The following is a 27500-nucleotide window of genomic DNA, read 5'->3' on the forward strand; positions in this document are numbered from 1 at the left end:
CACACACACACATATATATATATATATATGTGTGTGTGTGTGTGGTAACAACTGTTTATTTCATATAGTTTTGTTTTTAATTTTATCAGCACAGCCAAGTTCATATGATTCAGACATTATATATCCTTCAGACTGATCCACCTACTTTATATTTGCAGGCCTACCAAAATCAAGAAATAAACAAATGAGTAACACTGATACATTATACACAGTACCATGTAGTGTAAACAATTCACTTTCACTGACACATCATTATACACAATACCATGTATATATGTATAGTGTGATCAGTTCTCTGACACATTATTCATAGTGCCATGTATTGTGTGAATAATTCACTGAAACATCATGTGTTCTAATTTTCAGCTCAATGCCTGGTGCCCTCACAGACCCTGCCACAGTGCCCAGTGACAGGGTGTGTGTGTGTGAGCCTTGATCAACTGACGGGCCTGCAGACCGATACTGGTTGATCAACTCTTCTTCTGATCGCCAGTACATGAAGATTAATTGCCCTTCACGTCGTGTCATGACCACAGCATACGACGAGGAGGACAGCAGCACTGTCAGTGACCCACAAAAGGGCAGCGACTCTAAGAGAAAGAGAAAAGCCTCAGAGGTAGATATTGTTTCCATCAGTAAATGACAGTTTTGAAAGTGAAAGTAAGCACAAATTAATTATTATCATTTTTCCACCAGCTGCCGTGTCGAAGTGCTTAGAGTCATGGACTGACAGCTGGGAGGACACGGGTTTGAATCCCAGTGGATGTGGGTTTTTCGGCCCGTGGCCCGAGTTGAGTGTGCTGTGGGCTTAAATGGGATGAGTGGGACCACACAGTCAAGTATCATCTGCTTCACGGATGCATCTTTAGGTGTGTTGCTCTAATTTCCTGACCAACACTGCAAGTGTCTGTATCTCTCAGGCCTGGTTGATGTTGGGATATCATTATGACAGGAGGCATATTGTGCAGCCTTCTCATGTAGTCACCAACCTAAATGGACATGTTTTGCTGATGATATGATACTGTATTCAACTGCATGACTATGAAAACTGCATGTTTCGCTGATGATCTAAGTGTGTTTAATGCATGGGAAGAAAACTGCATGTTTCACTGATGCAAACATAACTGAAAAGTGCAACTGGCTTTTGCCTTCAGGGAAGTTCAACTATTTAGATGTGTCAACATGTATATCTTGCAGGTGATGGATGACAAAGAGAAAGAATGTAGGAGGAAAAGGAACAGAGAGGCTGCAAAGAAATGCCGTGACAAAAAAGTACAGGAGATTGAGACTCTGAAAAAGGTCAGTAAAATGTGCCGAGTGTTTGCTGGGCCTTCTCTCTTGCTCACATTGTTCTGGTTGCCAGATGTCACCATTGTTTGTCAACAATTGGAAAACCAACCAGTCCTGACTTAGAAGTATCAGTTTCATTTTCTTAAGGAGGCATCACTGCGCTTGGGCGAATCCATATATGCTACACCACATCTGCAAGGCAGATGCCTGAATAGATATATATTTGTGTACCTATTAGAGTGGATTTCTTCCACAGAATTTTGCCAGAGTGGGTTCTTTTTTCAGTGTGTCAAATGCGTGTTGCACACGGGGCTTTGTTTGTTTGTTTGTATTTGTATTTCTTTTTATCACATCAGATTTCTCTGTGTGAAATTCGGGCTGCTCTCCCCAGGGAGAGCGCGTCACTACACTACAGCGCCACCCATTTTTTTGTATTTTTTCCTGTGTGTAGTTTTATTTGTTTTTCCTATCGAAGTGGATTTTTCAACAGAATTTTGCCAGGAACAACCCTTTTGTTACCGTGGGTTCTTTTACGTGCGCTAAAAGCATGCTGCACACGGGACCTCGGTTTATCGTCTCATCCGAATGACTAGCGTCCAGACCACCACTCAAAGTCTAGTGTACGGGGAGAAAATATCGGCGGCTGAACCGTGATTCAAACCAGTGCACTCAGATTCTCTCGCTTCTAAGGCGGACGCATTACCTCTAGGCCATCACTCCACTGGAGTTTATCATTTCATCCAACACTCAGTTTGATTTTTCAGTCAAACTTGGGAGAAAGGGCAAGACCAGAGTTTGAACCCAGGCCCTCATCGACACGATATTGGCAGATAAGCATCTTAACCATGTGCCACCTTCCTCACTTAATCACAAATATTCCAAGTACATGTATGTTCTGATTCATTCTGATTAAGATTTTTTTTTTTTCTCAATTCATTATATACACTATAAATGGTTGGATTGTTTTTTTTATCATCATCCCGCACCATGTACCTTACTTCTATGATTGACTTAGCCCCCTTAGTACAGTCAGAGTTCTGTTGTTGGGTTTCCTTTACTTTCTGGTTGGTTTGTTTGCTGGTTGGTTGGTTGGTTGTTTTGGCTTTGTTGTTGTTGTTGTTTTTGTTCTTGTTACAAGTAATACTGGAGCAGGCGTCCAATGTGGATGCAGTATTTGATTTTTTTTTTTTTTTTTTTTTTTTTTTTTTAATCAACATTTAAAATTTTTTTCTTTTACATGTAGACAAATATGCAATAACAAAAACAACAACAATTTCACACCATATACCATTATAATAAACTAAAGACATTAATAATAGGAAGTAAAATAGGATAAAGTAGATATGGCATAAGTCAATGGATGAGTTTTGTTAGAGTCAGCAATACGCCAGTAATGGATTTGACTGAAACTCAGACTTGCAAAAGAGGTAGATTCAACAAGAGAGGGACTGCGACAGACGAACCTGGGTGTGGCTGTGTATGGGGGACTCGGAATGAGTCATGTGGGAGTAATGCAACTGAAACGGTGCAGATGACAGGGTAGCAAAAGAAAAAAAAAAAACAAGTAAAAAAACCCACACTATTCAATGAAGGTTATTAGGGTTCATTGAATTGCAAGACCGATTTTATTATTTACCGATATATGGCTCTTCTTTTTTTTTCTTCTTCTTTTTTCACTTCGAACATTGTTTTGTTTCTACTCTCCCCAGGAAAAGGCGGAGCTTGAAAAGGACAACTGTGAGCTGGTCAAGCAGCGAGATCAGCTCATGAAAAGATGCTTTGCTTTGGAACAGGAGCTGAGGCAACACAAGGAGCATGGCTGCCTCATTTCAAAGTGCAGTCCGTCCCATGGAGACCTCCTTGACCCCAGTAGCCCATCACTACCCTCCTTTGCAGGGTCAAAGTCCTCCAGATCAAGCGCTTGCCCAAGTCCTGATTTATCTGTTAGTCCTCTTCCTTTGGAGGGGGGGCCTCAAGAGGCCTATGAAGCTGACCCTGACCCTGAGGAGCAGTTCCACAGGAATGCAAAAAATGCTGCCGACAGTCAGTTCAGCATGATGACTCATCCGGTGGTGAACAGTCAGGCACTGGCAGACTGGCAAACTGAAACAACTGTCATCACGGCACCTGAACAGCAGATGGTTCTGACTATCAAGGAGCGTTCTCCAGAAGTGTATTCCCTTCGTGTCAAGGGTCGTGACGGACGCCCAAAGGATCTGCTTCTTTCTCGTGAAGACTACTTTCAGGTTATGAAGAATATACAAGCTTCCAATGAGGTTTCAGCAAAACAGCATAGTCATCAAGGCAGTTTTGCTTTTGCTCATTATGCTTCATCTCCTCAACCGCCCCAGCTGATTTCATCACCACTAGTCAAACAGATTCCATCTCAATATGTCTCTGTCAATCAGTCTGTGAATTCTCAGTTTCACACAAGAGCATCTGTGCAGAACCGAAAGCAAAGTGACATTTGCACCTCTGATGATTTGGGTTCCTATGTCAACATGACAGATGACAAAAGCAATGACCTTTTTCTCATCAACCCCAATGATGTCTTCGTAAATGATGAAGTGATGGATGAGGGATATGACCAGAAGAATTCTGCACTTTCAGAAGAGGGTTTTGCAGCTGCTAAGCAGCCAGTGCTAACTGGCTGTCCAGTCAGGCCGGCTTCCAGTGCTGTCCCTGTTCCTTCCAGTGAGCAGATCCCACAGACCGTCGGTGCCCCCCAGGACAGTCCATCAAATGATAAAATCATGACCATCACAGTCTCTGACCCCCAAACAGCACAGATATTAAAACAAATTATTGCACGCTACAATCCTGCTGCAGATGAAGTCACTCAGTCTGCCACAAAACGGGCAACTGAACTGGAGACCATTGTGATTCCCCAGATGGGGCCAGGGGCAGCCTGCACCATCACCGCCAGTGACCCTGTCTCTCTGCCCCTCAGCAAGACCACAGCTTTCAGCAACCAGAGCGCACCGCTCCTTTGTACAGAGGAGCTGAAGGTCCTCAAGAAACCAAAATTTTCTGATTTCAGCAGTGTCTCAGAATTGCAAGAGTCTTCTCCTGCTCCTTTCTCAGCAATGAAGTCGGTCAGACTCCGACCAAAAGCCAATCAACTGCTGGTACCCAATTCCAGAATTCCTGCTCATGCAGCATGTCAGACACTTGGTATCACTACTGATCTGCTGCAGTCAACCAATCAAAAGGTTTCTCAACTGCACACCATTCCTACATCTCACCCACAAGACCCACATTTTCCAGTAGAAAGTATGTATTCTAGCCAGGTAGATTTAACTGAGGAAAATGACATCTTCGGTTTTTTGTCAGCAAACAACTTTGAGTCACTGCAAGACAGCGAAACTTTTGCAAGCATCAGTGAATTTTTTTAAGATGTGTCAGTGGAGTGAAAGACCTCAATCCTGAATGAACTGTCGACAGAAATAGATGATGAAAAACAATGCTAGATGACGAAGAGAAGAAAAAACATCAAGACTGCTTTCAAATGTCACACTGGTATCATGAATAGCACTACAATAATAACTGAAAATTCATGGGGAGTGAAAATTGTTCAAACAGTACAGTTGTGGAGGAAAACATGTACAGTTTAGAATGAAATAATTTCTTTTCTTTGAAAATAACTTTGCAAAGATCAAAAAGGAAAATGTAAATAAGAAACCCTTCAAAGACTGCAACTGGGGGTCATTCAGTTTCTCTTTGTGGGAGAGAGCCAGCTGTATGTCTTATTTGACTGTAGTTTTATCTCGTACCAACTCCTCAGATATCTCAACTATCATCCCCTGTGGCAAGTGATCCAGAGACGCCAGTCACAGTTTAGAGGTGCTCTAAATTCAGGCCCAACACTCGGCTTATACCACAGATTGACATAAGTTTACATATGGGCCAACAGCAGAATGAGAACTGTATTATCAATGGTTTCTCCAGTCAATGGGAAACCATCTACAGCTTAGTCTTTTGTGAAGGACTATGACTCTCAAACTAGGAGGCAAAACTGCACTGGCTCTTAGTGCTGCAGCCTTGTGGGCTAGTTGGCCTTTGGGAACCATCCCAATGCCGACTGTCCTAAAACCCTCTTGGCCGAGAGAGTGGGGATGTAACTTGGGCAAGACACTCTCCACTATAATCAAATTCTAGCCCAAATAGTCGGAACAGCAGTTGCCTCCTCTGCTGTTCTGATGGTCATAGTCAGACACGACTGACTATCATATAAATCACAGCAGGGAAGAATCACAGTCCAGTGACTTCCCAAAGCAGCCCACAGAGGATGAAATAAAGAACAGAAAGAAAAGAACACTGTAAAATATATTGTGAAAAAAAAAGAAAGAAATAATAGTAGCCAATAGACCTCATGAATAATGTATCTTTGCACCTTACGCTTTGGGGATGCAAGAGATGCAAGAGAAGTCACAAGTGTATGCCCAACACAAGTGGTCAGCTCAGCTCAGCTGTCATAAACCCAAGCATTGTCAGGAAAACAAGCACTGATTCTCTTCATCTCTCTTTCTCTCTCTATCTCTTGATCCCAGCAGCCCACCACTAGATACGAGTGTGTGTGTGTGTGTGTGTACCAGTTAAATGTGCTTATTTTATTTCAGTTATCACTTCTTGTCATGGTAGTGCATGTCTCAGCTGTGTACACAGATTCTTGACTGCTCCTCAGTTGTTTTTTTCTTCATCTTTTTCAGACAGGTGTGATAGATGAGTTGTTTGAGCTTTGGTGTCTATTCTGTGCACAGCATTCACACATTCAAGTGGCAACTGGAGGCTTGTAAATTCGCACTGAACATCTCATATATAAATCTTGAACTCAGTCACAAAATGGCTGATGGTAAGTCTCTTCTGCTCCTGTGCATATATCAAGGGAGGTAATTATATTCCACTTTTGGTTTCTGTGAACATCACATGAGCATTGAGCTTTTGCCCGTCAGGTGTTAGGCTCAGATCATGACAATGTCTGTGTGATGGGCTATGGGAAGAGATGATGAATATTTCCAGTTTCCCAGGTCAGTGTATGTGCAGATCTGTCAGTACCTTAACCCCCCTTCATCTGTACTCACATGCTGAAGATCAAGCAATTTTGCATGTTTGATCCTCTGCTGCTTGTCAGCATTTGGTGTGTCATCAAAAACAAAACACACACAGCAGAGAATCGCTTTCTAAATGACAAGGGTAAAAAATGGTCACAGAAATATAAACAGCTTTATGAAAGCCCTTGACCACTGATATCTATGCACAAATACTAGTGCTCACAACACACACACACACACACACACACACACACACACACACACACACACACATGAGGACAGGTTTATGAGCTGATCAAGTGATGCGCAGTCTTGGACAGGCCCACCACAGGTCAAGCAACAGTCGATGAAGGTCCACTGTTGCCTGCTTCACACCTGAACTTCATCTTAGTACACCCAAACTACATGCATGATTACTAGAAGACTTGAGAAAATTTACGTAAAGTCCCATAAAGTGTCATGGAACAGAAACTAACAGTCGATGGGAGTCCACTGTTACTGGCTTCACACCTGAATGTCATCCGTATACACACAAACTACATGCATCATTACTGGAAGACTTGAGAAAAGTTACAAGGCCCTACATGCAGTGTCATGGAACACTTCACACCTGAATGTCATCCGTATACACACAAACTACATGCATCATTACTGGAAGACTTGAGAAAAGTTACAAGGCCCTACATGCAGTGTCATGGAACACTTCACACCTGAATGTCATCCGTATACACACAAACTACATGCATCATTACTGGAAGACTTGAGAAAAGTTACAAGGCCCTTCATGCAGTGTCATGGATCACAAGAACTGCATTGTATATCTGAACCAACATCAGATAAAGCCTTGACATCAGAACTGGCTGAAAAAAATGTAGCGATAGTTCATGATAATGTCTGCAAAGACCTTGCGTGTTTTAGCACGGTATGTCATGGATAATGATTCAGTTTGTAGTCAGCCATTTTAACCTTTTTTTCTTTTTTTTTTAAATTTCGTGTTGGTTTTAAGCTTTCAATCTTTAATAAAGAATCTTGGGTGTTTCACAGGTGACACATTGATAATGTTGTGACATGTCTAAAAGGGTGGTCCATTGTGAATGATTTTCCACAATGCAGCCACCCACATACATATTTTTTGTTGTCAATGTTTTTTTGTGTTGTTTTTTAATGGCCATGCAGTTTAGTATTGTTCCTTTTGAATGCACAAATAAATCACCCGCAATGGGATAACGCATGGAGATACTGATAAGTGATATAAGTTGTACCAAGTTTGACAAATTTTCTTCTTCTGTTTTCATTTGATAAACTCATGATAAAGATGAGGAAGAGGAGAAAGATGATGATGACTGTACAGTCTGCAAACGATAGCATGTGTCTGTAAATTGCTGACCAGCGTGTGTGTGTGTGTGTGCTGTTGTTGTTGTTTTTAACACAAAATTAGCTCCATGTGTACAAACATCCCTCTTTTTTTTACGTTTTTTTTTTTTCACGAGGGTGATTCATGATTCATGTCTTTGTTTTGTATCCAAACAAAACTGATACATAATAACCAAACGGTTTGAACCAGTTGTACCAACATCTGTATTTATGCTTTCTTTGTTGTAAATATTTGTTCTTTTTTTTTTCTTTTTCTTTTTTGGTATGTATTTGCTGTTGTCTGTGACATGTACAGGTCTCTTTGCGGAAGTTATTATGGTAATTGATAGCACTGAGTTGGTTGTTGAATATGTCTCTCTGTATAATGATCACAGGCCTTCTGGAAATCTCTTCTCTTTTTTTTCTTTTCAACTTGTCATTCACTCCATGGAGAATGATGATGATGGTTACAGCACTATAACCGGAGACAGAGAAAAGGAGAAAAAAAAAAAAAAATTTCTAGGCTAGTGCTGTTTTGCATGCATACTATGTTCAATTGTGATACTGTTGGATCTTCATCTGTGGGCTGCAACTCCCACGTTCACTCATATGCATGAGTGAGTTTTTACATGCATGACCATTTTTTACCCCACCATGTAGGCAACTATACTGTTTTCAAGGGTGTACATGTGGGTATTTTCTTGTTTCCATAACCCACCGATTACTGACATGGATTAAAAGATCTTTAACATGTGTATTTAATCTTCTGCATGTGTATACACATGGAAGAGGTTCAGGCACATGCAGGTCTGCACATGTGCACCTGGGAGATAGGAAAAATCTCCACCCTTTAACCACCAGGTGCCGTGACTGGGCTTTCAACCCAAGACCCTCAAATTGAAAGTCCAACACTTTAACCACTTGGTTGATTTCCCGTCAAATGATGTTGATAATACACAGTATGTAACCATAAAAAAAATTTTTTTTTAAATCAGCCATGGTTGTTCTTGTCATGACTCTTGGATTGCACATAATTTGCGTGAATGAAATTGCTTGTATTGAATCTATGTTTTTGGTGAAAATTGATCATTGAATTTGTAATTCTACTACACTACTTGTCTCATGAAATACATATAAATGACATATTTGATAAGGGTTGATGATGGTAGTATTTGGCAATGAAAATTGTTCCCTTTTTTTTCCCCACTAACAAGCTTCAAAGTCACTTGGGGTCTGAACATATTATAAACCTGCAGATGTTGTGACATGATTTAGAATGAAATATGTATAAACTCAAGCAGTACTGTCTCACATTAACAAACTATAAAATACTACACAACTACAACATGATACAACACTTTTGATAAGTTCACACAACCAGCCCCACACACACCCTCCAACACACACAAAACAAATATTTTTTTTACCAATATGAGTGAATACAAAAGTGCACAAGGTTGACATCAGGATAATAGTGCCACTAGCTTTTGTTCTTTGATATTCAAACAAAAAGTGTTTAAAAAAAATAATCTGGGAAAAGCCACCTGTAAACTTAGATAACTATTTTGTGTTGAACCCTTCACTTTCTGAATAATCAGATTATTCCATCTCTAGTCAGTGCCAGCATATCTTGCATGATGTGTGTTTTTAGTGCATTACAGTTAAAACTGAAACATTGCCTTGCATATGCTGTATTATTTTATTTTTTGATTGTTTGTGGATTATTTCATTTTTGTGAGTGGCTAAGGGTTGACAGCTCTTGGCACAAAAAACATGTTCAACGTATCATTTGTTTCAGCATTACTTTTTTTTTTTTTTTTTTTTAATTATTTTTGTGAGTGGTAAAGAGTTAGCACTTTTTGGCACGTAGAACATGTTCAGTACAAGGCTTGTTTGCTTCTTTTTTTTTGGTTTTATTGCATGGCTTCTGGTTGTTGTTTTTTAATTGGCAGTTTTCTGTACACAGAACATGTTCAGTCTTTTTTTGTGAGACTTACATGTTTGTTCACAGTGATAGTAATGATGCATGGAGACTCACTGCCAGAAAAGAAAAAAAAGACACAATAAAAACGTATTATTTTTTCTGAGATGTGTGTGTTTTCAGACATAACCCAAAATGATTTGAACATGTTATTTGTGCTGTGTTTTTTGCTTGTGTTTATGAATTTCCTTTTCCTTCTTTCTCATGTAATTAATCAATAATTTATCTAAATATAATAGAATACAATATATCATGACTACCAAGTGTACCAGGGTCACAAGGAATATTTTTGAATGGGGTTGTACATAAAAGGTACAAACATAAATCAGAAGTCATATTGACACAAAGTCATAGTCTAGACAAACAGTTGAGAGTGTAGACAAATATGCATATACATTTAAGTGCTTGTGTACACTTACTCACACGCACACCCACCATATGATAGTCATGTCCAACTATGACCATCAGAACAGTAGAGAGGCAGCTGTTGTCTGGACTATCTGGGCTAGAATTTGATGTGAATGGGGAGTGCCTTGCCCAGGTTACATCCCCACTCTCTCAGCCAAGAGGGTTTTAGGATGTATGTGGGCCACATGTGGGCGTGTGTCAGCAATTTAAAATGAACTTGTAACATACATTGAGTAAGTGCAGAGAAAATGGTTGTACATTACAAAAACGTCCATATTGGTCAAGACGCAGTCGGTAGTTCATTGCAGAGGCAAAATATTATGCTTGCTCGTCTTCAGCTGTGATGATGTTACGGTTTCACCATTTTGATTGGTCAAGTCGTTAAATTATTTCAGTCCACACGCTTTTCCCACCTCCTTGAAACTTAAAGCGAGTTTTTTTTAAGGTCAGTCATGAGGGTCAAAGGTGTGGGTTTAAAAAAAAAATTATAATGAAGCAGTTTCTTATTGTCTGAATTTATAAAGATTTTAAGATGTCAGAATATTTTTACAGCTTTGGACTACACGCTTAAACATATTAACTCTGGAAGATTAAGATACTTTTTTTGATAAATTGTTTCCATAGAAACAAAGTGTTTTGGACATTTTTGGTCTTTCAAAAATTAAATGTTGGTTGGCAAGATGTTTTCATAGCAACTGCAAATAAAATTCTTGTATCTTACTAAATAAATGTCATTAAACAAAAGATATTGTCGAAGAAGCAAGCTGTGAATAAGTTCAATAACTGGTTTCAACCATCAGCCTCATGGTGATTGTATGTTTTGTTTTTAGAACAAAAAGTTGTTTTTTGTCTGTTCATGTGCATTTCCACTTCATATTTCTTGAAAAGCGTTTGTTTATTTCAGCTGAGAGAGGTGGGGAGGTAAGTGTTAACAGGGAAATTTTCTTAAATTGTAAGTTTCTGAACAGAAAATGGGTAAAAGCAAGGATACTGAAACAAAGTCAGACTGGGCCAATGCATCTTTTCACTCTGAAATGTCAGATGCTTTTTTTTTTTCTCATGCAAGACTGTTTAATCAATCAGTGCACGAGATCCCTGTATATATCTGTATTGAAAAAAATAATAAATAAAAAGAAAAAAAGAGCTGTAACACGGCTTTCTTTTGTGAAAATAATTTTTTGTGTTTTTTTTTTCAAAAGAATCTCCTTCCAAAGGAAGAACTGAAATGGCCTATGTTATACTTTGCGTGAGTGCAAAGAGAGAGAGTGAGAGAGAGAGAAAGAGACAGAGAGAACATCCACTCTGATTGGAAATGACTGGAGAGACAGTGGAACTATGCTGAACAAACACAAAGACCAGAATGGCTGAGTTTCAGTTTCAGTTTCTCAAGGTGTCACTGCATTCAGACAAATCTATATACGCTACACATCTGCTAGGCAGATGCCTGACAGCAGCATAACCCAACGTGCTTGTCAGTCTTTGGGTGCATGCTTATATATTTGTGTACCTATCAGAGTGGATTTCGTTTTACATAATTTTTCCACTCCTGAGGCTGCCATTTGAAAAATGGTGGAGTATGAATGTTCACACACCCACTGTTTTTAAAGGTCATTTGTTTAAATGAGTGAGCGTGGAAGCTGTACCCACAAGCACAGAAGATAAGGAAAATGCAGAAATGTTCTGAACTAAATCCAACTGCAAACAAATCTGATTTGAACCATCAACCAGTTAGATTATTCAAACACTAAGATTTGAGAATAAATCAGTCTTCTCATCCAAATCAGTTGCTCAGTTACTCATCAAAATTTGTTAAGAGCATTCAGATTCACTTCAACATAGGAAAGAAATAAACAAAAAAACAAAACAAAAAAAACAAAAAAACACCACGCATGTTTGATGTGAAACATTCTTTTAATGACTAATGATTAAAATCTTTGTACACATGAAAATGGCCGTATGACACTGAAGATAAAAATATGACATACAATGACATGACTCAGTGAGGAGAAGAAAAAAAAAAAAGAGCTGGTTATAATGATTTGAGACAGGTATTTTCCCTCTCTCTGCTCTCAGCTGGATTCCGTCACCCTGCTCATCGTCTTCTTTCCCCAGTACTCATCCAGGTCAAACTTTTTGAAGTCTGAAAACACACACACACACACACACACACACACAGAGGCACACATACACATATAGGCACACACATACACACACACCACTTTTCTTCAGTATCCAAATATTTCAGTTTGAATATATAAGCACAACCAAACCATCTTTAAAAATCTAAATCATGGCCATAAATGCTTCAAACAACCACAGCTGAATCACAGAATTACGATGGAAAACAAAATTGCATATCATTATTTTAAACAATCTAATAATTTGTAAACAAATTAGTATAACAAGATTAATTAATGATAGCTTCAGTAAACATGTCAGTTACACAGAGACAGGGGTAACCATTTGTATTCCCAAGGAGTAAAAACCTAAAAAAAATATTTAAAAAAACAATTGGAGGCCTATTTTACAATTAAACACGACCTATAAAATAGCATCTGCTGCTATTACAAACCTGTATTATGATGGTTCTGCCAAAAATAATTAATGAAGATCAAAAAGGATTCAAGAAAGGATGTTCTATTGTGAAAATATCAGAAAAATATGATGTATTACAATATATGGAAGAGGAAAATATTCCTGGGATGCTTTTTAAGGTCGACTATGAGAAGGCATTCGATAGTGTCTCTAGGTCCTTTTAAGTTTTTTAAATTTTGGTCCAGATATAATTCAGTGGGTTTTCACATTTTACAATAAACTCACATCCTGTGTCTATGTAAATGGTCATTATTCCAAATGATTCAGTATTAGAAAAGGGGTGAGGGTTGCAACAGGGAGACCCATGCTCTCCGTATTTGTACTTGATTTGTGCAGAAGTGTTGTCCGCCTTTATCAGACAGAACGGTCAAATAAAAGGAATAAAAAGTAAGAGCACACATGGTATTCCTTTCTCAGTTTGCTGATGACATGAGTCTGTGCCTTGATGGCAGTGAAGAGTCATTCAGAAATGTATCCAGAGTTTGAAAACTTATCAAAGCTTGGTAAGGAATATGTACGTTTGCATGTGACATCATGATTTTTTTTTTTTTTTTTTTTTTTTTGGCTTGGTGAATCAAAACATCTGAAATGGCAGTGCTTAAAATGTCAACCTCAGAATACTTCTGAACTCATGGCAGAATGCATTCATTACAATGCCAATATTAATATAAAAGACAGGAGAGTAGTGTTTGTGAAAGAATGGGCACCGAATGGAAAAGGAGACTTTTCTCATACTGTTTTCCCCTGTTCACAGTGTGGCGACGCCGTAAAAAAAATAGGTCTTCCAAGATCGAAAGTTCAACACAACAAACACAAAACAATCTTGACTCGAAGTTTAGATCAATTTTGTCTAGAATAAATATGAAGAAATTTGGTGACATGTTGTTCAGTGAGCTTCACATGAAATGCAGAAACGAGGGGCAAAATTTATAAGATGGCTGTAAAGGGAATCTTGTTGAGAGGTAACTGAACTTGAACTTATGGTTCTCGAGGCCTTTTTTAATGCCTGTTCACCGTCCGATTTGAACTACTACTTGTGTGCGTGGCGATACAGGTCTTTCGGTCCTACCTTTTCCTAGCAAGCAGGATTGTGTTGTGGCAGTAGGTTTGCCCAGTGGGCATCCAGTCTGGTCTTAAAAGTGTTGACTGTTGGTGCTGTAACTACAAAGTCTAGAAGGTTATTCCAGGTGTTGATGACACGTTCTGCCAAGTAGTTACTTCTGATAAGCAAACGGCTATGTCCCTTGTAGTTGTAGACTTTTAGGCAATTACCACTTGTGTCCCTTCCTTCCAGTAGTTGAAATTCTGGATTTTGTACTTTGTAGATGCCATGGATGTACTTATGTAGGTCTAACATATCACCACGGGCACGTCGATGCTCAAGACTGGAGAGGCAGAGGGCAGCTAGACGTTCTGGGTACGGTTTGTCTTTGAGAAAGGACAGGAGTTTTGTTGCTCTGTGTTGGGCATTCTCTATTTCAGCACACAATGTCTTATGTTGGGCCTGCCAGACTGAGTGTCTGTATTCCAGCACAGGTCTGACGAGAGATTTGTATAACTGGATGAATGTCTCTTTTGACAGGTGGTCGAAAGTTAGTCTTATCACTCCTAGCCTCCTATTGGCCTTTGACGTTGCTTGAGCCACATGGCCTTTGAATGAGAGCTTGTTGTCTATGTAGACACCAAGGTCTTTCTCCACTTCACTCTCTATTAAGTTGGCTGGGCAAGGTTCGTCATCAGTGTTCTTCCCTCTCATCTGGTACACTGTCCCCAACGTATTTCTCCCCAGTTTCAGGACATGACATTTCTCTGGGTGAAAGCGGCGGGGCCACTGCTCTGACCAGTTCTGTAATCTGTAAAGTCTTCCTGTAATATATGTTTGACCTCATCATGATCACTCCTGGAGAAAAGTTTAGTGTCATCTGCAAAAAGGCAAACATTGCTGTGTACACAATTGGGCAAATCATTGATGTACATGACAAACAGGATTGGGCCCAGCACGCTCCCTTGACGGATTCCACTAGTCACACTAGCTGGTCTTGATTGTGCGTCACCAATCACCACTCTCTGCTGCCTGTCTCTCAGGAAACCTTCAGTCCATTGGAGCACCTGGCCGTTCATAATAATAATAATAATAATAATGGTATTTGTATAGCGCTGAATCTTGTGCAGAGACAAATCAAAGCACTTTCGCACCAGTCATTCACATGTATGTATAACTCTAAAACTGGGGAAAATGAAGACAAGGAAGAGGCAGGGAAGGGAGGCTATTTTGGGAAGAGGTGGGTTTTAAGGCCAGACTTGAAAGAGCTGAGTGTGGAGACTTGACGAAGCAAAAGAGGAAGTTCATTCCAGTTGCATGGTCCAGCGACAGAGAAAGAACGGCGGCCAACAGTCGAGAGCCCCATTCTTTGATCTTGGAGAAGTCTACGGTGAGGGACATTATCAAAGGCTTTTTGGAAGTCCATGTATGTTATATCCATGAAGTTCCTTCATCCAGTCTTCGTCCAAAAGTCTAGCACATCAAGCAGCTGTGTGATACATGAGCGCCCACTCACAAAGCCATGCTGTTTATCACTGATCAGTCTGTTCTCCTCCAGATGGTGAATCAGCTCTGCTCTCACTATCTTCTCCATCACCTTCCCCAAGATACAGGTCAAACTAACACGCCAGTAGTTATTGGCTGAGAGTCTACTTCTTTTCTTGAAGATGGGTGTGAGGTTTGTGTGACGCCAATCATCAGGAATCTTTCCTTCACTCAGACTGACTTTTTTTTTTTTTTATCAATGACCAGACGAGGTATTAGTTTCAGTTTCAGTAGCTCAAGGAGGCGTCACTGCGTTCTGACAAATCTATATACGCTACACCACATCTTCCAAGCAGATGCCTGACCAGCAGCGTAACCCAACGCGCTTAATCAGGCCTTGAGAAAAAAAGAGAAAAAGGGTGAATAAATAATAGATAAGCTTACATAAATAAATAAATAAATAATTTTTTTTTTTTTTAAAGGTAAAAAAAAAAAATTGAACCTCAACTTGAACCCTTGCCTTCATAGAAAAAAAAAGAAGCAAAAAACAAAAACAAAATAATTTTGCCCAGCCTATATCCTGCTCAGTAAAAATGCTCAAAATGTGTGCAGGTAATCTTCTAATCTTTGATTTGGAAAGGTGTAAGAGTCGAGTTCACTCACGCTAATCCTGCTCCCGGCCCACACCTGATCAAAGAACACCCGAACACATGGCCCCAAAACTTGATTAACTCTCTCCATACGAACGGCAAAAGAGACGACGTTAACAGCGTTTCAGCCCAATTACCATCATCAAAATATTGCAAGTGGAAGGCTCTTATACTGAAGAGGTGAATGTTGACAAAGAATACCACAATTCTGACGACGGAAGCTAAATGTTGGGTCATTCAGACACCCACTGGACATCCGAGGGGTCTGTGTAGAGGAGAAGAGAGGACTGGCCGTACTGAGTGAGTTAAAGACAGGACCGACATGTGCTCTGTCGACTCACTAGGCTACTGCCGTGTAAACAATGTCAATGAAACAGCAAGAGGTATGTGTGTGTGTATGTATGTGTGTTAAGACAACTACTTGATATGTTGGATATGGTATGCTACTATTTCTTCTTGGTAGTAGTAGTAGTAGTAGTAGTTACACTTTTTGGGTGTGGAGGTGAGAGCTTAAGAGAACTCTTATTTTGAATTAAATCCTATGGAGAACTGTATGATTCTGCAAGACATTACCGAGCCTATTAACTACTGAATTAAGATAACAAAATATGCGCTTTAAAATTAAAAAATTAAAAATCTAACTTGATAGTGTGTGTGGGTGTGTGTTTTGAGTATTTGATATCATGCACATTGTATATTACTATTTATTCTTCTTCTCATTAGTATGAACTTGAAGTTGTGTACCTTGTGAATGGAGCGAGTTACTATTTGTAAATCATTTGGTTCTCCTGGCCTCGTTGTATATTAACATCAATATTATACTTTTGGTGTGGAGAAGGAGGCTTAGTAGAAATCATATCTTACATTCAATCCAATGGCGATTCACTGTATGTATGATTCTATAAGACATTATCCAACCCATCAACTACTGAATCAGATAAATACTAAAATCTACACTTAAAACAGAAAATTGTGTGTGTGTGTGTGTGTGCGTGTGTTAACTATTAAACAGAAACTTTGTTATGAATTTAATCCTATGGAGATGAACCATACGATTCTGCAAGGCATCACCCAGCCAATCAACTACTGAATTACAAAATAATGGCCAAAGTGCCAGCAAGAAGGCACAGTACTGTTTTTTTAGAAAAGTTAATTAATAAAGAACAAGTTGGATACTTAAAAGCAGAAATATAGCGAGTGTCATACCAACATAGATGAATCAACAGAGTATCTTAATGTAACAAATAAATCAGGGTATCTACTTGCCTTAGGCAAAAAAAAAAAAAAAAAAGCTTTCGACTCCATTTCAAAGGAATTCTTACCCCCTAGGCTGCCTATATGAAGAGAACTCGTTATCGCAAGCATGTACGCTTCGCTGCCACAATGACGAGATAACTCGTCATCGAAATATTCTGACATTTCCCTGGTTTACGTTCAGTTTGTTAACAAAAATACTAGTAGATTGGGGGATCTTTCTAGATTCTATTCATAGCTAGAAACACCATCTACGTCATGAGGCAGTCCTTTATTTGAACGTTTTGGTTGGGTTACTGTCGCAGTGTTTTGCCTGACTCCTCTCCTCGCTCGTTCAACAAAATGTCGGACTGACACTGTGCTCAAGACATGCGATCGTGGTGAACTAAATCAGCCAAGGTTGCTTTCTTTAGCTGATGCTCAGAAAGAACTGAAGCATAAATTCAAAGGAGAAGACAATGATGAACATTTATAGGATGATTTGATAGAAAATAAAGGGAGCAATCATGAGAGTGGCCAAGATCTGACTACCAGTGAGTGATACCGGCTGTACAGCTCTAGCAGACAACACAGAGTGACCAAATTATTAGCAGGACACAGTGCGAGCGATTTTCTTGGCACTCAGCCAACGCGGTCTGATGAGAACTGGATAACGTGACCGTGTGAGAGGGGTGAAGAGGAGAGGGGTGGAGAATGAGGGGGCCTGGCCTCACATCCATATTATCACTTGGAGAAGTCACAATGCATTGTGCATCTATCTCTTTTATTTTTTATTTTTTATTTTTTATTAATTGTGGTTCTAGTATGATTTTGTGTGTGCAGATACCCATTTGTCCAGAAAATATGATAGTCTAGTGCAAATTACCTGACTAATGTTTGTAATGAACAAGCTGAAAATGTGACAAAAAACAAAACACTGATTTCAAACAACACAGCATGTCACTAAAAATATATAAAATAGGAAATCATCATGTTTTGTATTCTTTATTCATTTACCTTTCAGAAAATATATACTTTTATGGGTCTTTCTCCAATAAGAAAGAGCACAGAATTTATTGAAAATTTATACCCGTTTTTTGTGAAAAAACCCTGGCAAATAAATTTCACTTAAATCTTATTTTCCTGGCAGCGAAAGGGTTAATGGAAACATTCGTGATTTTTCGGATTTAAGGAACAGTTCAGAAACTGGGTTAAATTTTTTCTAACGGACGCATTTAGTCGCAAAAATCATGGTGGCTGGATCTCAAACCCATTCCCTTTAAAATGCAGAATTAGACAAGGATGACCCTTTCCCCCCCTAGCTTTTGTTTTAGCAGTGGAATCTGCTTGCAATCAAAATCAGAGGTAGCCCAATCAATGGCATACCACTACCATCTGTCAACAATAGATCAGAACAACATTAAAAATAAAACTGCTTGCCAATGACACACTTTTCCTTCACAACAGTAAAGGCACGACACAGGTCAAAAACAACACAGATAATTTTTCATGCTTTTTGGGGGCTAAGACTTAATTACCCCAAAACAAAAAGCCATGAGGTTAGGAAGGCAAATTCACAAAGTAAATGTTCCATTTATAACAGTAAATAAGTTTTAAAATGTCTGGAATATTCTTCACAAATAATAATAGCACAGGGGATGTTGAGGATAACTAGAAAAGCAGAATGGAAAAAACTGAAAAAAAAAAATTAAAAAAAATCCACGGTTGGAGCCACAGAGATCTTGGAATTACTGGGAAATCAATAATCATAAAAACGATTTTGCTTTCTCAACTGTATTATGTGATGCAGAGCACTGGCCAACCAGAAGTAATCACAAGAGCCAAAAGAATGTACTACAAGTTTTTATAGCAAAATAAATATAACAACAAATGAAACTGAAAGAATCAAAAGAAAAGTTATGGACTGAGATGTATCAAAGGTTGGGATAAATATGCTTAATTCACACCGAACACAAGAAAGCTTTTATTTACAGTGGGCTACGCATCTACTGCAAGACAACACAAGGACATGGGTGTTGATCCCCAAGTGGTATTTTAGAAAAATCTCAAGAGGTCTATAGTGCTTTCAAATAAACTGTAAACATAATGAAGCCAAAAGGATAGAGCATACAAAGAGTTTATTTTGGAAAACAGTTCTAAAAACATATTTTAAAAATAAAACATATTTGAACCTTACAGATATTGATTTTGCTGATACCAGCAAACAACTGATTAGCACAATACACTGGTAAAATATAAAGGAAAGGTTTCCTTTTTTCCACTGTGGAAAAATGCAGGAACTGAAAGAATGACAGACATTATAATAAACAACGAAAACAGACCAATGACTAGACAAGAAATTGTGGAAAAAATTGCCACGCACCATGCAAACACTCTATTTGAATGCAAAGCTTTATTCAATGCAATACCAGACAAATGGAAACAATGGATACACAATGGAAGGCTAAAATCTACAGAGGATAAACCAGACAAATGGAAACAATGGATACACTCAGAGAAGTACAATGGAAAATTCTCCATAACATCTGTCCAACTAACATTTCACTTCCATAAAATGAATGAAGCTGACAATATTAAGAAATGCTTCACATGCAAAGTGGGAGAGAATGACAGATATACACACAAAACAAAAAGCAACATACACTAGAGCACAAAAGACATGTCCATTCACAGATAAACAGACAGAAGAGTGTGTGTGTGTGTGTGAATGTAAGTGTATGTCCCATTCCCATCCCCCCCTGACCAATGAAGAAGGTCCCATATACTGCACAAAAAAGAAGGGAAAAAAAAGAGAGAGAGAGAAAAAAAAAAAAAAAGGGTCCATGGACTTGTATGCAACTGAGGCCATTTTTTTTTTTTTTTTAAGAAAAGAAAAGAAAAAAGAAAAGAATAGAAAAGAAAAAAAAAACAAGACCAAAAAACCATACTGAATTAGATACCAAAATCCACATTCTAAACTGAAAATTCTAACCTGAATAGTGTGTGTGTGTGTGTTTAAACTGAATCCAACACTGTCTGATATGCACATTGCATGTCCAATAGATCAAAAACAATAATAATAATTTTTTTTAAACCCAATAAAAATCATGAAAATAAGAAAAAAAAAAAAAAAAAAGAATACTGTTATGATTATTACTATTATCAAACCTGTATAAACAAGAGAGGCAAGGCCTTCAAGACTCACTTGTGATACACTTTAAAAAAAATCCAAGCTTTTTATGTATTGAGTATAATTTCAAAATGTAATGTTTGAGAAAGATCAATTTAAAGCAAATTAAGTCCCCTAGCATTAATTACAGAGTAATTTCCCTTTTTTACTATCTGCACCAAAACGTTTGCAAAATAAATAAAACTTCCATGCTTAGCAAAAGAAGTTCCTGTTTGAACAAAAAATGATAATAATGACTGCTCTTGTTGTTGGGTCAGAATATCAGATCAAAGTACCAAGTTTAGAGAATTAAAAAAAATATAAATATAACAATAAATGCAGTTTGCATATAATTAGGCTTCATTTTTTTTTTTTTTTTTTTTGTGCCCATCCCAGAGGTGCAATATTGTTTTAAACAAGATGACTGGAAAGAACTGAATTTTTCCTATTTTTATGCCTAATTTGGTGTCAACTGACAAAGTATTTGCAGAGAAAATGTCAACGTTAAAGTTTACCACGGACACACAGACACACACACACACACAACAGAACACCGGGTTAAAACAGACGCTTTGCTTACACAAGTGAGTCAAAAACAGAATATTCCACAATATCCTAATATGGCAGCTAAAATGGCCTCGGGAGGAAGCAAAAAAATACAATCTATTTTTCTTGCTTCAGACATTCTTCCATCAGCTGCTGTCAGTGGTATTATTGCTTTCACCATCTGAAATGGAAGGAAACATTTTTACGTTGCCATGAATTTCATGTTGTGGAACTGAAGTGGTTCCGGGCTCCAATTTTACACCAGTTGTTACCGACAAGAAAGTTCTTGTATGGCTGAAGATCAACTGTGTTCATTTTGTAGCAGAGAAGCCCACAGCATACAGCATTCACTTTGGGGATGTTAAATATCACAAACATTTGGTGCTTCAAAGGCATGCATTTCATCTTATTTCATTTCTTTACCTAACTGTTTATATATTTTCACTTTATCTTATTTCATTTTGTTTTAGAACTGTTTGGGTCTTTTTCGTTTGTTTGTTTGGTGGGGGTGGGGGTCTTTTTCGGGTTTTTTTGTTGTTTGTTTGTTTGTTTTTGTTTTTTAAATTTACTTATTCATCAGTTCATCCATTCATCTGTCTGTGTATCTCATTTAACTTCATTTTTTCCCCCTCACGCCAGTCAAGGCCTGACTAAGCACATTGGGTTACGTTGCCGGTCTGGCATCTACTTAGCAGATGCGCTGTAGCATATACAAATTTACAAGTCTGAACGCAACAACGCCGCCTACAGCAACTGAACTGAACTCGACTATATACATACACACACACACACATATATATATTTATATATCTGTATGTGTGTGTGTGCGCGCGCGGATGCATATGCGTGCGTTCGTATGTGCGTGTGTGTGTAGTTCAGTTCAGTTACTCTATGCGGTGTTGTTGCGTTCAGACTTGTGTAAATCTAGTACGCTACAGCACATCTGCTAAGCAGATGCCAGACCAGCAGTGTAACCCAACATGCTTAGTCAGGCCTTGAGGAGAAAAAAATGAAGTAAAATAAGATACACAAACAGATTAATGGAAAATCCATTAAATTAATGAATAAATAAATTTTCAACAACAACAAAATAAATAAATGAAAATAAATGAAAATGACATAAAATGAAAATAAACAATTAGATAAAGAAATCAAATGAAAAAAAAATGCAGAGAAAAAAGAAATGAATAATGCAGATATCCAACAAATATGCAGTCTGACATGAAATATTGAAAGCACAAACAAATGTACACAGGCCCAACAGTACACATAAAAGCACACAAACCCACACACCCAGACATACTGGATAATCTGGCAAAAACACATTCTGATGTGACTTTCACCTTTCAGTGGCTCTGACATTAAATACAATTTGCAAAAGACTAATGTTCTGGCCAAAAGAAATCACTACATGCTGTACCATGCTGACCAAAAATTGGACGCAATAAAACCCAAAGTACTAATTATCCTCAGCATTTTCCCCAATAGGTCATGCTGTCACCTTGATTTTTTTCTTTCAGTGAAAGTTCGCAGATGCCAGAGTTATCTCTCTTTTCAAGTGAGCCTAAGTGACAACGCAATGAAATCTGATTTGTTGCGCATGCGTGCGTGTGTGTGTGTTGAAGGACATTTATGCACAACTTTATTTCTGAATAAAATTTAGCGGCCTTCTTCACCTCCTGTCAGTAATATGTTATAGTGATTCACTGACTGACTGAACACAATTGAATATCAAAATAAAAAAATGGCTGCCTCGGTGTGTCCAAAGTACGTCTACTTTAATATGTGTTATGTCTGTTGTCAATTTAGTTTCCTCTTTAAAATATTCATATGCAGTAAACACATCGATAGTGTAGTTAGCCTCATTATGTGTGTTCTGCCCATGACTTGTATTTTATTTCTTTTATTCGCAAACGAAATGAGCCAAAACAATAAGGTTCCATGAACAACTGCACCTGCCTAAAATCTTTATTGTGTATGATCTCATATTTTCCAAAAAAGGGTGCTTGGGCGAATGTAGATAATGTAAGACAAGCACACTGAGTCTACACAGAGGCCTTTCTATGCCCAGAGCCATATTATAAAATGTAATGTTTTAGATGAGCGAGATCTGTTTAATGGGAATCATTTCCCCAGAAGTTTATTAATAAGACTGACCTCCCATTTGAAAGTGATTTTGAGAGATGTCTGTATCAATGTAACTTCCATACTGAGCAAAAGAAGTTCCTATTTCAACAAAAAAAATATATAACAACTGCTATTAATCAGCGTGTCAGTATTTCACATAAAACTGCTTAGTTTTGTGAATAAAAAAATAAAAATATAACATCAACTTTTTGCTGAAAATATTTTGATGTTTTTTGAGCACTTCCCTGAAGCGCAATGTCTTTATAATTAAAATGTGTGGAAAGAATAGATAATCAGCTATTTTTATGCCGAAGCTGGTATCAACTGAGTGTTTCCAGAGAAAATGACAATGTTAAAGTACACAGAACCAACCGAAACCTGGTTATAACACAAATGAGTCAAAAATGGTTCTATAGAGACTATTACTGTAAGAATATACTTTGTTTAACCCTGATTAGAAAAGTAACAGTCTGGCTCTGGAGAGACTATTATTGTAAGAATACACTTCGTTTAACCCTGATTAGAAAAGTAAGTCTGGCTCTGGAGAGACTATTATTGTAAGAATATACTTCGTTTAACCCTGATTAGAAAAGTAAGTCTGGCTCTGGAGAGAATAGTATTGTAAGAATACACTTCGTTTAACCCTGATTAGAAAAGTAAGTCTGGCTCTGGAGAGAATAGTATTGTAAGAATACACTTCGTTTAACCCCGATTAGAAAAGTAAGTCTGGCTCTGGAGAGAATATTATTGTAAGAATACACTTCGTTTAACTCTCTCCATACGAATGGCGAAAGAGACGACGTTAACAGCGTTTCACACCAATTACCATCATCAAAATATTGCAAGCGGAAGGCTCTTATACTGAAGGTGAATGCTGACAAAGAATACTACAATTCTGACGACAGAAGCTAAAGGTTGGGTCATTCAGACACCCACTGGACATCCGAGGGGTCTGTGTAGAGGAGAAGAGAGGACTGGCCGTACTGAGTGAGTTAACCCTGATTAGAAAACTAACAGTCTGGCTCTGGAGAGACTATTATTGTAAGAATATACTTCGTTTAACCCTGATTCGAAAAGTAACAGTCAGTACTCACTGGCTGGGTTTGGCTCTCTTTGTCTGTACCATTCTGGTCCTCCTGGAAGACAGAGCAAAGAACAAAATCACAATGGCTCACAGTCACAGAAAAGACCAAGCAACTTTTGTTTGTCATTTACTGCGCATAATTTTTTTTGCATGTTTCTTGTATGTGCTTGAGTGTGCATGTGCATGTGTGTGTGTGTGTGCATGTTGCAGTATATGTGTGTCACAGTGTGCGTTCGTGTTTTAAGAACACATATTCTTTAACATGTAAGAAAATCATGTTCGCAATAGCGAGTGAGTGAACTAGTAAATAAATAGTGTGTGAGAGAATGCGAGTGCATGCACATGCTTGGCCCTGCATCCAGTTCACAGAACCAGTTCTTTTGAAACATTACATTTAGTTTAAAATGTTTTTGTTCTTACTTTTTTTTCCATTACACAAAACAAGTAAGTACACTTACAGATTATATATATGTATGTACATTAGCATTCATGACGTTACCAAGAGATTATAATTTTGGCAACAACAAAAAAATGAACCAGAAACCGTTATACCTATCAGTGCATGTGTTGAAATGGATGTGTTGGGCAACATCTGTATTCACTGTGTTTTTGTTTATGTTTCACTGTTTTGCCTGTTGTGTATGTGTACCCACCCCCCTAGTGCCCACCCCCACCTCCAATGCTTTTCATTCTGGCCTGGAGTAAACTTACACACTCAAATAATAAAGACTGATCACCACAGAAACCTACCATCTGCTGATCCGTGTTTGTTGTAATCTCGCAAGGCCCGGTTCCAATCTGGAACACATTGTTACGCATATCAATGAGATGACTTGATACAAAATCCTCCTTGAAAATTATGGGTTTTGAAGAAAAAACAGTTTGGATGGGGAAAACTTCAAACAGGTAGCCCTTACCAAAATAATAACTGGAACTGTCCTGAAAATGGCAAAAATATTTTAACAGCAAAATTTCATTTTAACTACTGAAGGCTCTTTTCCCCATTTATTTTCTCTGAATTGCTTTTCAGTCTCACACACAAACACACATGCAAACAATTACATACACACAAAATGGCGTACAGACACACCATATTATACACACATTGATGTTTAACAAAATATACATGAACAGCATTAGTAGTTTTCTGAGACTGCTCAGCAGAGTATTCTAACCTTATTGGATCATAAATAATTACCAAACAGTGCTTGAATAATGGAAGGAAAGCTAAAATGATCCATGCTTTAGCCCACGACAGACACAGCTTGCCAACCAGCATCCAATGATCTGGAAAGGAGAAATCTACAGTTCCACAAAGTTATGACAGACAGAACAGAGAACGGCGGAAGAGACAGCGAGAGGCACACATACAAGACAGAAGACAAGGGAGACAGACAGAAAATGAGAGAGCAGGGGGTGAAAGACATGACTTACTCTCGAACAGAAAATTGACCGCTTCCTGATGATTTCGACTCACAAACGCGATTCCGTCATTGCCGTTGGGCCGCGGCTGATTGCGCATTCTGCCATTGTGATTGTGATTGAACACAGGCCTGGCCACAGCACTGCAAACAAACAAAAAAAAGACAACTCATAATTTTGTACCCGATTCAAAGCGGCATGTGGTTTTGAAGAATTTCCTGTGATTATTTAACATTGGTGCAATTACATCTCTTTGTTGCTCTTTGTTCCTTTCTTGTTCCTGTACAGACACAGTGTCAGCTTTCCCGTGAGTAAATAACAAGTTTGTAACATTTAGTGTTCCTTGTGACTTTTTCAAAACTGGGGTTCACTTTGACCAAGAGGTCAAAATTCCAAGGGCCGCTTCATGAAATTCAGGAGTCAATGGCAAACTCCGTCCCAGGAAAAAAGCATCTGGATACATTGTGCATCTCTGTTGATCTTCTACGTTATGGAGTGCTGGCCCAGTGGTAACGTGTCTGCCTTGGAAACGAGACAGTCTAAGCACAGTGGTTTGATTCCCACACTGCCAGTATTTTCTCTCCCTCCACTAGACCCTGAGTGGTGGTCTGGATGCTAGTCATTTGGATGAAACAATAGAGGTCCTGTGTGCAGCATGTACTTAGCTCATGTAAAACATCCCAAGATGTCCCTGGCAAAATTATGTACAAAAATCCACTTTGACAGGAAAACAAATATAATTGCAAGCAGAAAAAAAAGAGGAAAAAAAACATGGTGCTCACACTGAGTGACATGCTCTCCCTGGGGAGAGCAGCCCAAATTTCACACAGAGAATCTGCTGTGACAAAAGAGCAATACAATCCAATACTCTAAGGATCAAACTGAGAGCCAAAACTTTGAAATGTGTGCTTTTCAATTTACCCCAGTCCTGCTCCATAAGGAACACTGATCATTACCCACACACAAACTAGCACAAACCATAGACACTAATATCTCATAGACAATCATCCTATGACATCATGCTACAGTGTGTGTATCGAAGCGCTGGACAAGACTATTTTGACAGAGAGTCGTCTGACAACATGGAGACACTTGTAGAAAAGCTTGCTGAGGTGAGTAAAATGTTTCGAAAATTACTGTTAAAAAGTCATATATATATATATATATACATACATATATTAATAAATGGTACGTGAACATATACAGGAAAAAAAAAACTGTCCTTCCAAACGTTTCAAAAGGTGTCTCTTTTTTAGCTTTTTGCGAAAGACAGACAACAGTGCAGTCGGACTCTCAAGGCATGGTGATAATCACCACATGTAGAGACAGTTGTCCACTGCAAAGCCAAACTGGAAATTATCTGCCTAGACGCTGCCAAAAAAAACAAAAAAACCGCTCTGTTCATTAGTTTTTGGATGAGCCAAGAAGGCTGACTGTCTAGGGGATATTAGTGTCTATGTACAATCGCAGAGATTTCACTGACACAGCGGACTGACTGCTGTCACAGATCAGCTAAAGAAGAAAGAAACATTGCATGAAACACACTGATCCTCAGCAAACATTGCAAATATATAAAAATAAATAAATAAATGTGCCATTTTTTGGCTCATGCAGGGTAGCTCACTGGTTACTATGCTGGTTGTTCGTTGTGCTCCTGTTTGAGGACTGTGACGTCGGTGGTCTGGAGTTTCTTTCTGCTTCTCTGTTTGACCTGTGAAAGAATTTGGTGGGTAAAACAAGGGCTGAGATTTTTCATACCTCCCAGGTCAGTGTACCTGAAGACATGCTGGTGCCTTCATCCCCCCTGTACATGTGTTACTGTGTGTGTGTGTGTTTGAGACTGTGTGTGTGCGCATGCATGCATGCACACATGCAAGAAGATCAAACACAGACTGAAGATCCTGTGAATCATGTCAGAGGACATCAAAACATGCACGCTCCCCAGCATGCATCTAACCCTCAGCTTGCTGAGGCGAGTTAAAAGTTTTGCAAATTTAAGTTCAAAAGTCATTAACAACACACTGGTGGGTAAAAATACACAGGAAAACAGAGAAGTGCCCTTCC

General features: G+C 38.5%; 2 protein-coding genes across 6 annotated transcripts in view; one reads left to right on the top strand and one right to left on the bottom strand.

The window, feature by feature from the left end:
- LOC143293016 (uncharacterized) overlaps positions 1-11288 on the top strand; it is a 15685-nt gene extending 4397 nt beyond the window's left edge. Inside the window, exons 2-4 of the mRNA XM_076603806.1 lie at positions 367-616; positions 1198-1299; positions 3000-11288. Coding sequence (XP_076459921.1) covers positions 497-616; positions 1198-1299; positions 3000-4685 — 1908 coding nt within the window. The 5' untranslated portion in view covers positions 367-496 and the 3' untranslated portion in view covers positions 4686-11288. The remainder of the gene's footprint in view (positions 1-366; positions 617-1197; positions 1300-2999) is intronic.
- Positions 11289-11971: 683 nt separating this feature from the next.
- The window catches only part of LOC143293017 (MAPK regulated corepressor interacting protein 2-like), a 24521-nt gene continuing 8992 nt past the window's right edge, over positions 11972-27500 (bottom strand). For 2 of the 5 annotated variants that reach the window (XM_076603808.1, XM_076603811.1), the window contains 4 exons: positions 25449-25579; positions 24765-24812; positions 24025-24066; positions 11972-12223 (listed from right to left, as the gene is read on the bottom strand). In XM_076603808.1, the coding sequence (XP_076459923.1) occupies positions 12153-12223; positions 24025-24066; positions 24765-24812; positions 25449-25579 (292 nt within the window). In that variant the 3' untranslated portion in view covers positions 11972-12152. Of the gene's footprint in view, positions 12224-19977; positions 20985-24024; positions 24067-24764; positions 24813-25448; positions 25580-26485; positions 27148-27500 lie in introns of those variants that run through there. The other 3 variants (XM_076603809.1, XM_076603807.1, XM_076603810.1) reach the window with 2 other exon arrangements.

Source organism: Babylonia areolata, chromosome 18, assembly GCF_041734735.1.
Source record: "Babylonia areolata isolate BAREFJ2019XMU chromosome 18, ASM4173473v1, whole genome shotgun sequence".
Lineage (NCBI taxonomy): Eukaryota > Metazoa > Mollusca > Gastropoda > Neogastropoda > Buccinidae > Babylonia > Babylonia areolata.